At 47.9% G+C, this 16412-nt stretch overlaps 1 protein-coding gene across 1 annotated transcript in view; it reads left to right on the forward strand.

Moving 5' to 3' along the window:
• The first annotated feature begins 947 nt into the window (after nucleotides 1-947).
• Nucleotides 948-16412, forward strand: part of LOC143808837 (WAP four-disulfide core domain protein 15B-like) — a 42713-nt gene continuing 27248 nt past the window's right edge. The window contains exon 1 of the mRNA XM_077291938.1: nucleotides 948-1097. Coding sequence (XP_077148053.1) covers nucleotides 1004-1097 — 94 coding nt within the window. The 5' untranslated portion in view covers nucleotides 948-1003. The remainder of the gene's footprint in view (nucleotides 1098-16412) is intronic.

The raw sequence follows: 16412 nt of genomic DNA on the forward strand, positions 1-16412 counted from the left end.
TTCAGAGTCTTTGTCCCAATCCAGAGTCCTTGTCTCAAAACTGTATCGTTGCTTCAATTCAGAGTCCTTGTCCCAAAACAGTGTCCTGTCCCAGTCCAGAGTCTGTATCCCAGTCCAGAGTCCTTCTTACAGTCCAGACTACTTCTCCCAGGCCAGAGTCCTTCTCCCAGTCCAGAGTCCTTCTCCCAGTCCAGAGTTCTCTCAGTCCAGAGTCCTTGTCCCAAACGAGACTCCTTCTCCCAGTCGAGACTCTTCCTCTCATTTCAGAGTTTTTGTCCCAGTACAGACTCCTTGTCCCAGTTCAGACTCCTCCTCCAAGTTCAGGGTCCCTGTCCCAGTCCCGTGTCCTTGTTTAAGTGCAGACTTTTTCTCCCAGTCCACACTCCTTGTCCTAGTCAAGAGTCCTTCTCCCAGTCCAGAATCCTTCTCCAAGTCCAGCATCCTTCTCCCAATCAAGAGTCCTTCTCCCAATGCAGAGTACTTGTCTGAGTCTAAATTTATTCTACCAATCCAGATTTCTTGTCCGGCACAGCGTTCTTGTCCCAGTCCAGAATCCTTGTCTCAGTCCAGAAGTCTTCTCCCATTCCAGAGTCCTTCTCCCAATCCAGAGTCCTTCTCCCAATCCAGAGTCCTTCTTCCAAACCAGAATCCTTGTCCCAGACCAAAGTCCTTCTCCCATTGCAGTCTTTCTCCCAGAATCCTTCTCCCATTTTATTGTTTGTTCTTCCAATTTCCCAGAGACCTCTAATAAGCTTTCCACTTGGCAGAAGTTTCACCTGTAGCTGGAGTTTTGCTCTCGCTCCTCAGATGTGGAGATACTCAGTATTCAAAAGTCACATGTCCTGACATCTGAATGTCCTATCACATTTGTGTATCTTCCTTCATATTTCTTTACTCAAACATAACGTTAGGAACCTGTTGAACATCCTGCTCCTTCCCCCAACATCTGTATAAAATAAGTAGCACTGGAGACGAATTGCTCAAATCTCCAGGACCAGAAGACATGGCTCCAGTAAAGGTTTCTCTCCTGCTTCTACTCTTCCTGTGCTGCTTAGGTAACCCTACCACTGCACGTTCACCACCAAAACCAGATAATGGTAAGTGATAAACATGAATGAATTTATAATATTGTAGTTGACATTTAAACATACTGACAATTCATAAGAGACAGAAGTATCTGAAGAGAAAAGAAATCTTAAGCAGACAAAGGGTTAAAAATAGTGATGAGCGCATATACTCGTTGCTCGGGTGCTCTCTGAGTATTTGTGACTGCTCGGAGATTTAGTTTTCCTTGCCGCAGCTGCATGATTTGCGGCTATTAGACAGCTTGATTACATTTGGGGATTCCCTAGCAACCAGGCAACCCCCACATGTACTCAGGCTGGCTAGCAGCTGTAAATCATGCAGCTGCGTCAATAAAAACTAAATCTCCGAGCACTAAAAAATACATCATCACTAGTTAAAATCAAACAAGTTTAGAAGAGACAAAAGACTCTGGAGGGGGACACAGTGCTAGAGGGAAAAAGGCATCTACATGGGGATAATAAGATCTGGAGGAGACAATGGTAAAGGTACCTTCACACTAAGCGACGCTGCAGCGATATCGACAATGCCAATCGCTGCAGCGTCGCTGTGTGGTCGCTGGAGAGCTGTCACACAGACCGCTCTCCAGCGACCAACGATGCCAAGGTCCCCGGGTAACCAGGGTAAACATCGGGTTGCTAAGCGCAGGGCCGCGCTTAGTAACCCGATGTTTACCCTGGTTACCAGTGTAAATGTAAAAAAACAAACACTACATACTTAAATTCGCGTCCCCCGGCGTCCGCTTCACTGCACTGTGTAAGCGCCAGCAGTAGCAGGGCACAGCGGTGACGTCACCGCTGTGCTTTGCTTTCCGGCCGGCACTGACACATTCAGTGCAGGAAGCTCTGAGCAGCAGCGCGGACGCCGGGGGACGTGACAGACATCAGAAGGTGAGTATGTACTGTTTTTTTTTTTACTTTTACAATGGTAACCAGGGTAAATATCGGGTTACTAAGCGCGGCCCTGCGCTTAGTAACCCGATATTTACCCTGGTTACCATTGTAAAACATTGCTGGCATCGTTGCTTTTGCTGTCAAACACGGCGATACACGCCGATCTGACGACCAAATAAAGTTCTGAACTTTCAGCAAAGACCAGCGATATCACAGCGGGATCCAGATCACTGCTGCGTGTCAAACACAACGATATCGCTATCCAGGACGCTGCAACGTCACGGATCGCTGTCGTTATCGCTGCAAAGTCGTTTAGTGTGAAGGTACCTTAACTGAAGTGGGCTGATGGGACTGTAGAGGGCACAAGATTTTAGAGTAAATAGGAGTCTGGAGGAGGACACAGCAATTGGGAGAGTGCAAAAGGGGTTTGGAGAGGACAGACGCGTCTGCAAGGAGCATTTAAGCTGGAGGAGATAGCAAAGTCCTGAGTTTGCAGAAGTGTTGGGGAGGGTGTGGTAAAGAAATCTGGAGGACACAGAGGTTTAGAGAGGACAGAAGAAACTGAAGGTGAACAGATAGATCTGAAGAAGTAATCGGTATCTGTAGGTGACGAGAGTGTTTAGGGAACAAAAAAGTCTGGAGAAGATAAAGGAGGCGAAAGGGGACAGATGAGTTTGGAAGTGAGAAGATGGATATAAAGGGAACAAATAGGTCTGTAAGGATGTAGCAGAGTCTAAAGGGGAATTGAGGATCTCAATTGGACTGATGAGTGTGCAGGTGAGGTCAGAAAATCTGAGTAGGGCAAGTTGTCTGGAGAAGACAATGTGAAGATGAAAGAGATATGTAGGGGAGAGACAAGAAAAAGAAGTGTGAAAGAGAGAATGGTATGAAAGGGACAGAAGAGTCTGACGGACAATCTGGATAAGAGAGAGGAGACTAAATGGTACAGACAGTCTGAAGGGAATAACACAGTCTGGAAGGAACAGGAGATTCAGGAGGAAGCAGAGATCTGGGAGGAAAAAAAGGAGTCTGCAGAGGAGACAGGCGAGTGTTGTCACGCTCACGCCCTGACTGATGGGCGTGAGCCAGGGTGTTTGTGGCCCCACTGTGCCACAAACCAGACTACTCTGGAAGGGGCGTGACTAGGACAGCTGCCTTGGTCTTCTCTAGAGCCTCTGATGGTGATGTCAGGCTTGTGGGGCAGGCAGCTGCCAGGTGCTACTCCAGGGTGGTGTCTGGCTGTGGCTGCTGTTCCCACTTGTGAAACAGGAACACTAGGACAGGTGTGGGCATCAGGCAGGGCTGGCAGATGAGCACAGCTGAGACACGGGGCAGGCAGGTACGGCTAAGACACGGGGCAGGTTGGTGTGGTGTATGAAGGAACAGGTTGGGACCTGTTCACACAGGAGAACTGCAAGGCTGCGGATAGGAGCAGTAGAGCAGCTAGAGTTAGAGCAGCAACAGAAGCTAAGCAGAGCGAAACCGCAAGGAATGCGGAGAGGAGCTGCAGCAAGAGATTTCTGCAGCAGCAGAGAAGAACGGAGCAGAACTGCAGGAGTGCAGAGCAGAGGTAAAGCTGCAAGAAAGCGGAGCACAGGCAAAGTCACAAGAGCCGCAAGAGTGCGGAGCATAAGCAAAAAGAGAGGACACAAGGAAAGACACAGCAGGGAAAGAAGCCACAGACAAGGAGACAGAGGTAGGACAAAGTTCAGACAAGGTAATGGAACAAGACAAGGTACAAGAACAAAGACACAGGGACCAGGATATTCTGCCTCCTGGAGGATGGACAGACCATAACAATGACACAGAGACCATGATATACAGCCTCCTGGAGGGCAGACAAACAAGATCAAGGCAAGGCAAGGAGAAAAGCCTCTAGAGAAGGCAAAACACAGCGCAAGGCCTGGCAGCTCAGAAGCAAAACACTGAGTTTAGACATTGCACAGGCCCAGTCCACAGGGTGGAGTTGCCCTAAATACTGGTGGCCTCTTGGTAATTGGTCAGGGACACATTAGACAGGTGCACCCTGATTCCTTAAGAACCAGAGAGATTTGGCTCAGCCCCCTATGCACACAGCCAGAAAGCATGCAGAGAGCAGGCAGAAAGCAAGAGACACAGAGCATGGAGCCGGCAGCAGACAGAGACCACAACATGACCTGGAGCAGTGGGTAAGAAGGTGTGTGAGGGATGGGAAGCCATGCCGTGATGCTGGCAAAGTTGTTACAAGTGTAGAAGTCAGAAAACTCATGGAGGTCTGAGAATTACAAAGGAACATGGAAGGGGGGAAATTGGGTCCAGATGGAACAAAAGGGTCTGAAGAGAATAGTGAATTGTAGCGTGGACAGAACAGTTTGGACAGGGACACTGGTCTAGGGAGAGACAGGTCTGGAGACGACACTGAACTCTGAATGACAGTAGTCCAGTGAGAGCAAGTACTCTAGAGAGAATAGAGAGTGATGACCCTTGAGATCCCTTCCAAGTCTAACATTCTATAATTCTATGTGGTATGTGTCTACTGTGCTCAGTGTGTGCGGTATGTGTCTAGTGTGAGCGGTGTGTGCGGTATGTGTCTACTGTGAGCGGTGTTTGCTGAAGAGAGAGACCTTCTGCAGAGAGTGACAACCTGCAGAGATAGTGATAGCCTGAAGATAGACAGTCTGCAGAATACTTGGTACCAGAGTAAAGTTCAGCTACAAAAAGTAGAGAAACTTCTAGCCTGGTGTGTAGAATGGAGGACACCAGGGAAGCTGCACAGTGGTGTCCAGCAGGTGATAGAGGGAGGCTCTCCACACGGTACCACAGAGGTGGTCAGCTGAGATGCGTCCCCCACAGCTGGGTGAAGGGCGCGCACGCTGCATCCTGCGACTTTCACTGAGTCTCAAGCTACACAATGGCTGCAGTCTGACTCAGGAAGTCGCAGGTGGAGACAGGAAAGATCTGATAGGTGCTGTGGTCGCACTATGACCTGCAATAACTCCGAACATCTGTGAGCTTTAACCCCTTGAGCTTTTAACAGTTTTATGTTTTCATTTTTCACTCCCCTCGTTCCCAGAGCCATAACTTTTTTATTTTTCCGTCAATATGGCCATGTGAGGGCTTATTTTTTGCTGGACAAGTTGTACTTTTGAACGACACCATTAGTTTTACCATGTCATGTACTAAAAAAGGGAAACAAATTCCAAGTGCGGTGAAATTGCAATAAAAGGGCAATCCCACACTTGTTTCTTGCTTGGCTTTTTTGCTAGGTTCACTAAATTCTAAAATTGACCCACCACTATGATTCTTCAGGTCATTTTGAGTTCATAGACACCAAACATGCCTAGGTTCTTTTTTATGTAAGTGGTGAAAACAAATTCCAAACTTTGCTAAAAAAAAAAAAAAAAAAAAAAAAAAAAAAAAAATTGCGCAATTTTCTGAAACTCGTAGCGTCTCCATTATTTAGGATCTCGGGTCAGGTGAGGGCTTTTTTTTGTGTGCCAAGCTGAAGTTTTTAATGATAGCATTTTGGTGCAGATACATTCTTTTCATCGCCCGTTATTGCATTTTACTGCAATGTCGCGGCGACCAAAAAACTTAATTCTTAAGTTTGGAATTTTTTCTCGATACGCCATTTAGCAATCTTCTACCTAGAGCCGATGCTCAGATAGCCCCTATGTAGCAGAATTGCTGCATTGATACTTGTAGGATCGCTACTTCCAACAGGTGGCGCTATAGAGTTAAGTCCTCTTTTTCTCAGAAGAGGCAATTTTCATTGATATGAGCGCCGACCACATGGTGGCGCTCACAGCAATCAGGCTTCAACAACCATAAAGGTCTTCAGGAGACCTCTGGTTGTTATGCCAAAGCACCGATGACCCCCAATCACGTGACGGGGGTCACTGGTGCTTGCATTTCCACCTGGATGGCCGGAAGCGCCTGTTAAATGCCGCTGTCAGTGTTTAACAGCGGCATTTAACTAGTTAATAGGGGTGGGCGGACCGCGATTCTACACGCCGTTATTGCGGGCACATGTCAGCTGTACAAAACAACTTACATGACCCGGCTTTCATGCTGGCTCACTGCCGGAGCCCACATCAAAGCAGGGGATCTGCCATCGGAGGTACTATTCTGTCCAATGGCAGAAAGGGGTTAAGATGATCTGTCATAGAGGGATGAGGGCATGGACAAAGGGCATGGATGGTGGGCATGGACAGAGGGCATGGTTGTTACCGTTCCTGTTTATGATGTGCCTAGAACAACAAGAGCTGACCCTCTGAAGCCACTGATCAGAGCACAGATCCGTCAACTTCTGCTGCTCACAGATCCATGGACTTCTGCTTCTCATAGATCCTTGAACTTCTGCTGCTCACAGATTCTTCTTATTATTATTTATTATTATATCGCAATTTATTCCATGGCGCTTTACATGTGAGTTGGGGTATACATAATGAAAACAAGGACAATAATCTTGAACAACACAAGTAACGACTGGTCCAGGAGGAGAGAGGACCCTGCCCGCAAGGGCTCACAATCTACAAGAGATGGGTGAGGATACAGTAGGTAAGGGTAGAGCTGGTCGTGCAGCGGTTTGGTGGATTGGTGGTTGCTGCAGGTTGTAGGCTTGTAGGTAGGTCTTCAGGTTCTTTTTGAAGGTTTCCATGGTCGTGGAAATCCTGATATGTTGTGGTAAAGAATTCCAGAGTAAGGGGGACGAGTGTGAGAAATATTGTATGCAATTGTGGGAAGAGGAGATAAGATGGGAGTATAAAAGGAGATTTTGTGAGGATCGGAGGTTGCGTGCAGGTGAGTACCGGAAGACAAAATCACAGATGTATGGAGGACACAGGTTGAGGATGGCTTTGTATGTCATGGTTAGGGTTTTGAACTGGAGTCTTTGGGTAATGGGGAGCCAGTGCAGGGATTGACAGAGGGATAGTGGAGGGATAGGTGGATTAGTTGGGCAGCAGAGTTTAGAATAGATTGGAGGGGTGCGAGAGTGTCAGAGGGGAGAACACAGAGCAGGAGGTTTCAGTAGTCAAGACGGGAGATGATGAGGGCATGTACTAGGGTTTTTGCAGATTCTTGGTTGAGGAAGAGTTGAAGGAGAGATCAGTGTCAAGAATTATCCCAAGGCAGCAAGCTTGTGGGACTGGGGAGAGTGAGCAGCCATTTACTTTAATTGATTGGTCTGTTGGGGGGTCTAGTGAGATGGGGAAAGATGATGAATTCTGTTTTGTCCATATTAAGTTTTAAAAATCTAGTGGAGAAGAAGGTTGAAATAACAGACAGACATTGAGGGATTCTGGTTAGTAGGGTGGTGATATCTGGTCCAGAGATGTAGATCTGTGTGTCATCAGCATAGAGGTGATACTGAAATCTGTGAAATTCTATGAGCTGAAGGCCCTAAAACTGAACCTTGCGGGACTCCGACAGATAGGGGGCGAGGTGAAGAGGTATTGTGCGAGTGGGAGACGCTGAATGTCCAGTCTGATAGGTATGACAAGATCCAAGATAGGGCCAAGTCTGTGATGCCAAGAGATGACAGGGTCTGTAGTAGTAGGGAATGGTCCACTGTGTCAAAGGCAGAGGACAGGTCTAGGAGGAGGAGGACAGAGTAGTGTCACTTGGCTTTGGTGGTTAATAGGTCATTGGTGACTTTAGTTAAGGCAGTTTCAGTGGAGTAATGTGGTCATAAGACAGACTGTAAGCCGTCGAAGAGGGAGCAAAAGAGAGATGGGAGGACAGTTCAAGATGGACATGTTGTTCCAGTCGTTTTCAGGCATAGGGGACAAGTGATATACAGTTATAGCTAGATGCAGAGGATGGGTCAAGAGAGGCCTTTTTGAGGATAGGTGTGATTGAGGCATGTTTAAAGCTTGAGGGGAAAACACCAGTTGTTAGTGTTAGGTTGAAGAGATGGGTTAGGGTTGGGATGAAGACTGAAGTGACATTTGGGATGAAGTGGGATGGGACCAGGTCAAGTGCACAGGTGGGGAGATGTGATCTTGAGAGTAGAGTGGAGAGTCGATCTTCTGTAATGGTGGAGAAGTTGGTTTTAGAGGAGGGCTGAGTAGTTAGGAGGCAGGGCTCTGGGGATTGTGGACCAAAATGTTCTGCTTGAAAAATGAGGCAAGGTCTTCGGTTGAGATGAGTGGAGATGGAGGGGGTGCTGGGGGATGGAGGAGAGAGTTGAAAGTGTTGACTAACTGTTTAGGGTTGTGAGACAGGGAGGATATGAGAGAAGTATGTTTGTTTTGCTCTGGTGAGTGTGGCTTTGAAAGTAGTGAGGGACTGTTTGACTGCGATGAAGTGCTCGTTGGAGTGAAATCTTTTCCATCTCTGCTCAGCAACTCTGGTAGCCCGTCTCAGTTTTTTGGTCATACTGGTGTGCCATGGCTGCCTGGTGATTTTGCGAGCTGTGATAAGTGTGAGAGGGGCAACAGATTCCAGAGCTAGAGTTATTGTGGTGTTATATAGAGTGGCAGCGGCATCCGCATTGTGTAGGGAACTTATGTCTGTGAGGCTGCCGTCACACTAGCAGTATTGGTCAGTATTTTTCATCAGTATTTGCAAGCCAAAACCAGGAGTGGGTGATAAATGCAGAAGTGGTGCATGTGTTGCTATTATACTTTTTCTCTAATTGTTCCACTCCTGGTTTTGGCTTACAAATACTGATGTAAAGTACTGACCAAATACTGCTAGTGTGACGGCAGTCTAAGAGGGAGAAAGGATTCAGACAGTGAGTGTAGATCGAGGTGTTTAAGATTTCTGCAAGGGTGTGCAAGTTTGAAGTGGGGATTGTGGACAAGGAGTGGAGAGGGAAGAGAATGCAAGTAGATTGCATTCAGAAAGAGGTAGAGATGAATTAGAGAGGTTAGATAAGGAGCAGAGATGGGTGAAGATGAGGTCTAATGTGTGGCCTTTAGTGATGAGCGAGCATCTTCACCACTACTCGGTATTCGCCCGAGTATCACTTTACTCGGCGAGCACTGAGCATTTCTGGGATTATTTGGTGGGAGCTAGGGTCTCCGCCCTGCAAGTTTGGTGCTCTTTCCATTTATAGATTTGGGCCTCTCGCCTGGTCCACTTGAAGTGGGGCAAGAGGGGATTGCATATAGCGATGCCCAAATATTTGAGCAGCCACAGTCACACGAAGGCAACGGTGGGAACGTGTCACAAGAGGTGGATGATGATGAGACACAATTGCCAGCAAGTCAGGAGGAGGACCAGGGTGTGGAAGTGGTGGATGATATAGCAACTGACCCAACCTGGCAGGAGAACATGCAGAGCGAGGACAGCAGCATACAGGAAAAAGCAGTGTGGTGGCCACAGACAGAAGGCAGGCAACCGTTCCTTGTAACACCAGCACTACGGAAGTTGGCAGTAACACTGTTAGGTCTTCCCAAGTCTGGTTGTTTTTTAAAGACTCTGCCAATAACCCCAAACAGGCCATTTGCACCTCCTGCCATGCCCGCATCAGCAAGGGTAGCAAAACTAAAAGCCTGACCACCACCAGCATGATCAGGCACATGGCAGCAAAGCACCCAACTTTGTGGGCCGAACCCCAGGCTCCAGGAATAGTGTCTGTGGGTGAAAACACTGTTTCTTTATTATTATTATTATTATTATTATCATTATTATAGCGCCATTTATTCCATGGCGCTTTACATGTGAGGAGGGGTATACATGGTAAAAACAAGTACAATAATCTTAAACAATACAAGTCACGACTGGTACAGTAGGAGAGAGGACCCTGCCCGCGAGGGCTCATAATCTACAAGGGATGGGGGAAGATACAGTAGGTGAGGGTAGAACTGATCATGCAGAGGTTTGGTTGATTGGTGGTTAGTGCAGGTTGTAGGCTTGTCAGAAGAGGTTCTTTTTGAAGGTTTCGATGATAGGCGAGAGTCTGATATGTTGTGGTAGAGAGTTCCAGAGTAGGGGTGATACGCGAGAGAAATCTTGTATGCGATTGTGGGAAGAGGAGATAAGAGGGGAGTAGAGAAGGAGATCTTGTGAGGATCGGAAGTTGTGTGCAGGTAAGTACCGGCAGACGAGGTCACAGATGTATGGAGGAGACAGGTTGTGGATGGCTTCGTACGTCATGGTTAGGGTTTTGTTCTGGAGTCTCTGGGCAATGGGGAGCCAGTGAAGGGATTGACAGAGGGGAGAGGCCGAAGAATAGTGGGGGGACAGGTGGATTAGTTGGGCAGCAGAGTTTAGAATAGATTGGAGGGGTGCGAGAGTGTTAGAGGGGAGGCCACAGAGCAGGAGGTTGCAGTAGTCGAGGCAGGAGATTATGAGGGCATGGACTAGGGTTTTTGCAGATTCTTGGTTGAGGAATGTAGGAATATTCGTAAAATATTTTTGAGTTGAAGTCAGCAGGAACTGGAAAGGGCTTGGATATGTGGTTTAAAGGAGAGATCAGTGTCAAGGATTACCCCGAGGCAGCGAGCTTGTGGGACTGGGGAGAGTGGGCAGCCGTTTACTGTAATGAATATATCCATTGGGGGGGTCACGTGAGATGGGGGAAAGATGATGAATTCTGTTTTGTCCATATTAAGCTTTAGAAATCTAGCTACCCAAATTATTGGGTATCCAAGCTGGACACGTGACATGAACTGGCTCTCTACGCCTTGGATGTCCTGGCCTGCCCTGCAGCTAGCATTTTGTCAGAGCATGTTTTTAGTGCCGCTGGTGAAATTATAACTGATAAGCACATTTGTTTGTCAACTGAAAATGCTGACAGGCTTACTCTTATAAAAATGAACAAGGGCTAGATTGGGCCAGATTTCTCAACACCACCGAATGATAACAGCGAAACATAACCTCCAATACAGTGGGTTTTTTTCCCATGCACCTATTCACACCCACACATGGGTATACGCTTCCTGATTTTGGCTATTTGGTGTCATCCACCTCCTTCTCCTCATCACTCACCAGACCACCACCACTAGAACATGAGGGTGACCGTGTTCCGTGCTGCTACAGCCACTCTAGTTTGTTGAAAGGGTGTTTATGATGCCCATCAAAAAATTCAAAAAAAAATATGTACACCACAGTGGGAAATGTTTGTAAGCCCATACACTAGGTGTATGAGCATTCCAAGTATAGGAGACCCGCTCCTTTATAATGGGAACATTTTTTTTTATAAGGCCTTCCTCCACGTCTCTTTCAAGGGGCATTGGAGTGCCTCCTAATTTTTGGCAGGCCTTGCATTCAATGTATAGGCAAACACTATGGGAGACCCACTTCCTAATAATGGGAACATTGTTTTCAGGAGGCCCACCTCTACGTCTGTTCCAAGGGTTATTGTGATGCATGTATCTTTGGTGCAGGGCAGGCTTTGCATTCAATGCATAGGCTAATAGTATGGCAGTACCAAAAGAATAATGTGAACTTGGTTTTCCTTTGGCCATCCAGCACTTGAGTTCAAAGGCTTATTGGGGTGCGTCTGAATTTGGGGCAGGGCAGGCCTTGCAATCAATGCATAGGCTAACAGTATAGCAGAACCAAATGCAAAATAATAGGAACTTTTGTTTCATGTGGCCATCCAGGATGTCTGTTCCAAGGGAACATTGGGGTGCATGTAACTTTGGGGCAGGGCAGGCCTTGCATTCAATGCATAGGCAAACACTATGGGAGACCCACTTTCTTATAATGGGAACGATTTTTCAGAAGTCTCGTGAAAGGGGTATTGGAGTGTGTCTTAATTTTGGGCAGCCCAGCCACTCAAGTCATAGGCAATAATAGTCTAGGAGATCCACTGTTTAATAATGGCCCTTTAAGAATTTTAATGCCGCCTGATGCCCTTTAAAAATAGGCTCTGTGACTTTAAGAGTCCCTCCTTTATAAATTAAACAAGATGGGTCTGCTTATGTGTCACACACCACATGGCCAGCTAGGGGGGTTACATGTTATAATGACATTTCCCAGTGAATGCATTTGTCTTGGTTGAAAGCAATGTTAAAGTTGAAAAACGCATCAAAAATGCTAGCCCAAGTGGTGGAGGAACATTTTTGGGGGGGTTATTTATTTTGCCTTACATACAAATTATTACCCTGGAAAGGATGTACCTTAGCATAATTCTCTGTAAAATCCATTTTGGTTTCATTTTTGTATGTTTTACTGTGCACCTGTAAAAGTGGCGTCACGCTCTGATAACATTGCAAACAGCTGTGACCTAGGAGTCAAAAATGCTTCCAGGGGCGATCCCCATGATGTTCCCACAGATTTCAGACATTTTGATACCCTAGAAAGACTCCCAGGGGGGATCACGGTAAAAGTGCTCAGGTTTCCCATAGACTTACATTGGGCTCGTTGCTAAGGTCGAGTACCTGAGTATTCCAATTTGCTCAACCCGAGCAATGAGCACCCGAGGAGTTTAGGGCTCGCTCATCACTAGTGGCCATCTTTGTGAGTGGCTGCAGAAGACCATTGATTGAAGCTGAAAGAGGAAGTGAGAGATAAACGTTTAGTGGCAGCTGAGAGGGAAGTGTCAATGGGAATGTTGAAGTCACCCATGATGAGTGGGGATGTCAGCGGAAAGGAAATGAAGTTTCCAGGTGGTGAAGTGGTCAAAAAAGGTGGTGGCTGGCCCTGGGGGGCAGTAAATGATCGCCAGTTGGAGGTTGAAGGGGGAATAGATGCACACAGAGTGCACCTCAAAGGAATGGAGGGAAACAGAGGGTGGCTTTGGGTTTGGTTGAAGGAGCAGTTACCTGACAGGAGAAAACCAACTCCTCCACCATGCTTGCTGCTGGGGCGAGAGGTGTGGGAAAGGTGGAATCCACTATACGAAAGTGGAGCAAGAGAGGCTGTGTCAGAAGGGGTGAGCCAGGTTACAGTGATGGCAAGGAAAGAAAGATTGTGAGTAATGAAAAGATCATGGATGTAGGAAAGTTAGTTGCAGACAAAATGAGCGTTCCATAGAGCTCCTGTTAATGGGACTGGGGAAGTGGGGGCAGGGCGAATGTGTATAAGGTTCAAGAGATTATGGAAAGCAGTGACAGAGCATGGATGGGAGGTAGAAATGACTGTGGGGATGTGGTGAGGAGGACCAGGATTCGGAGAAATATCACCAGCAGTGAGAAGGAGCAGAGAAAGTGTTAGCAGGTGGGAGCAGGAGAGAGCGTGAGGGGGCTGTCTGTGTTTGGAGACAGAGGATTGTATGTTGATGAACAGTTCAGATGAGGATTTGAGATGGATGAGGAGGATTGAAGAAGAGATGAACAGTTCCTTACTACTAGGTGTAGGGATTAGGAAGTTACCAGAAAGTGAAGGACTAGTTCTGCTGCTCACAGATCCGTGGAGTTCTGTCGCTCACAGATCCGTGGAGTTTTGCTCCTCACAGATCTGCAGACTTCTGCTGCTCACAGATCCATTGAGTTTTGCTGCTCACAGATCCATGGAGTTTTGCTGCTCACAGATCCATGGATTTCTGCTGCTCACAGATACATGGAGTACTGCTGCTCACAGATCCGTGGACTTCTGCTGCCCACAGATCTGTGGAGTTACGCCAATTTCAGATCCGTGGACTTCTGCTGCCCACAGATCCATAGACTTCTGCTGCTCACAGATCCATGGACTTCTGCTGCCCACATATCCATGGAGTACTGCTGCTCACAGATCCGCAGACTTCTGCTGCCCACAGATCTGTGGAGTTACGCCAATTTCAGATCCGTGGACTTCTGCTGCCCACAGATCCATGGACTTCTGCTGCTCACAGATCCGTTGAGTTCTGCCACTAAGACATCCGTGTACTTCTGCTGCTCACAGATCCATGGACTTCTGCTGCCCACAGATCCATGGAGTTCTGAAGCTCACAGATCCGCAGAATTCTGCTGCTCACAGATCTGTGGAGTTCTGCTGCTCACAGATCTGTGGAGTTCTGCTGCTCAGAGATCTGTGGAGTTCTGCTGCTCACAGATCTGTGGAGTTCTGCTGCTCACAGATCTGTGGAGTTCTGCTGCTCACAGATCTGTGGAGTTCTGCTGCTCAGAGATCTGTGGAGTTCTGCTGCTCACAGATCTGTGGAGTTCTGCTGCTCACAGATCTGTGGAGTTCTGCTGCTCACAGATCCATGGAGTTCTGTTGCTCAGAGATCTGTGGAGTTCTGCTGCTCACAGATCTGTGGAGTTCTGCTGCTCACAGATCTGTGGAGTTCTGCTGCTCACAGATCTGTGGAGTTCTGCTGCTCAGAGATCTGTGGAGTTCTGCTGCTCACAGATCTGTGGAGTTCTGCTGCTCACAGATCTGTGGAGTTCTGCTGCTCACAGATCCATGGAGTTCTGTTGCTCACAGATCCATGGACTTCTACTGCTCACAGATCCATGGAGTTCTGCTGTTCACAGATCCGTGGAGTTTTGCCGCTCACAGATCCATGGACTTCTACTTCTCACAGATCCGTGGAGTTCTGCTGCTCACAGATCCGTGGAGTTCTGCTGCTCACAGATCTGTGGAGTTCTGTCGCTCACAGATCCGTGGAGTTCTGCTGCTCACAGATTCGTGGAGTTCTGTTGCTCACAGATCCGTGGAGTTCTGCTCCTCACAGATCCGCAAACTTCTGCTGCTCACAGATCCACTGAGTTCTGCTGTTCACCAATCCATGGACTTATGCTGCTCCCAGATCTGCAGACTTCTGCTGCCCACAGATATGTGGAGTTCTGCTGCTCATAATTCAATGGAGTTTTGCTGCTCACAGTTCTGTGGAGTTCTGCTGCTCACAGATTCGTGGAGTTAAGCCTACTGCCTGCAGTGATCCTGAACCTACTGAACCACCGCACAACCAGCTCTACCCTCTCCTAGTGTATCATCACCCATCCCCTGCAGACTGTGAGCCCTCGCGGGCAGGGTCCTCCCTCCTTATGTACCTGTGTGCCCTGTTTTTTGCTCATGTTTAATGTATTTATCTATATATGCCCCGTATGTCACATGTAAAGCGCCATGGAATAAAAATGTATAATAATAATAATAGTTTTGCTGCTCACAGATCTGTGGAGTTCTGCTGCTCACAGATCCGTGGAGTTCTGCTGCTCACAGATCCATGGAGTTCTGCTGTCCACAGATCCGTGGAGTTCTGTTACTCACAGATCCATGGACTTCTGCTGTTCACAGATCCCTAGAGTTCTGCTGCTCACAGATCCGCGGAGTTCTGCTGCCCACAGATCCGTGGAGTTCTGATGCTCACAGATCCCTGGACTTCTACTGCTCACAGATCTGTGGACTTCTGCTGCTCACAGATCCGTGGAGTTCTGCTGCTCACAGATCCGTGGAGTTCTGCTGCTCACAGATCTGTGGACTTCTACTGCTCACAGATCCATGGAGTTCTGCTGCTCACAGATCCGTGGAGTTCTGCTGCTCACAGATCCATGGAGTTCTGCTGCTCACAGATCCCTGGACTTCTACTGCTCACAGATTCGTGGACTTCTAATGCTTACAGATCTGTGGAGTCCTGCTGCTCACAGATCCATGGACTTCTGCTGCTCACAGATCTGTGGAGTTCTGCTGCTCACAGATCTGTGGAGTTCTGCTGCTCACAGATCCATGGAGTTCTGCTGCTCACAGATCCGTGGACTTCTACTGCTCACGGATCCGTGGACTTCTTCTGCCCACAGATCTGTAGGATGCTAGCAGGAACACGGGATGCAGTGACGGAACGCAGGCAGAGCTAGGGTAAACAGGTATTTTTACAGGGGAATACTCCAAGCAGGGAGGTAAAGGATTGAACATCATAAACAGGAAAGGATGTAGGAAGACAAAGGGTTATACAGGGGAGACAAACAGTACATTAAATCAAAGGGTATTCTTAAAGGTTAAGATCTACGGTTCAAAATAACAGCGGTTCAATAGCATGGATGTCAGGAAGTCCTTATACTGCAGTTCCTGCTGAGAACTCAATGACACTGGCAACGGCGGGCATGGTGTCCTTTCAATGGGGTTCAGTAAACAACAATACCCCCTCTTCTGGAGACAGTGATCAGTCTCCGGTACCTTCCACTGCCCCTAGCCCATATACTGTAGATGCCTCCAATGTTACGGGCCACGGTACTGTCTAAGCCCGACGTGTCTCCTGCACAACTCTCCTGATAGTCTCGGTCAAATGGGCCCAAAGTGGCCGACGGTAATGCGGGCCACGGTCCTGTATGAGCCCAGCATGTCTCGGTAGGTGTTTAATGGCAGTCAGGGTGCGAAGGTCAGAACTGGCCCCGGTCACTCTTATGGGCCACGTGTGTAGTACTCATGGACATGGAGAACGAACTCACGGCGCGCGTCTCTTTTTCTCTGGTGCCCGCTGTTGGTGGCGGGCGACAACAGACACTGGCTTGCATGCTGCTGATGCTCTCAGGGCACTTCTCTCTCTGCTGCTGCACAGCTGGCTCAGCTCCGGTAGGTCTGCACGGCTCGGCTGGGAGTATATGGCTTGGCTCTGCACGGATGTGCTCTGTATGGCTCTGC

This window comes from Ranitomeya variabilis, chromosome 2, assembly GCF_051348905.1.
Source record: "Ranitomeya variabilis isolate aRanVar5 chromosome 2, aRanVar5.hap1, whole genome shotgun sequence".
NCBI lineage: Eukaryota > Metazoa > Chordata > Amphibia > Anura > Dendrobatidae > Ranitomeya > Ranitomeya variabilis.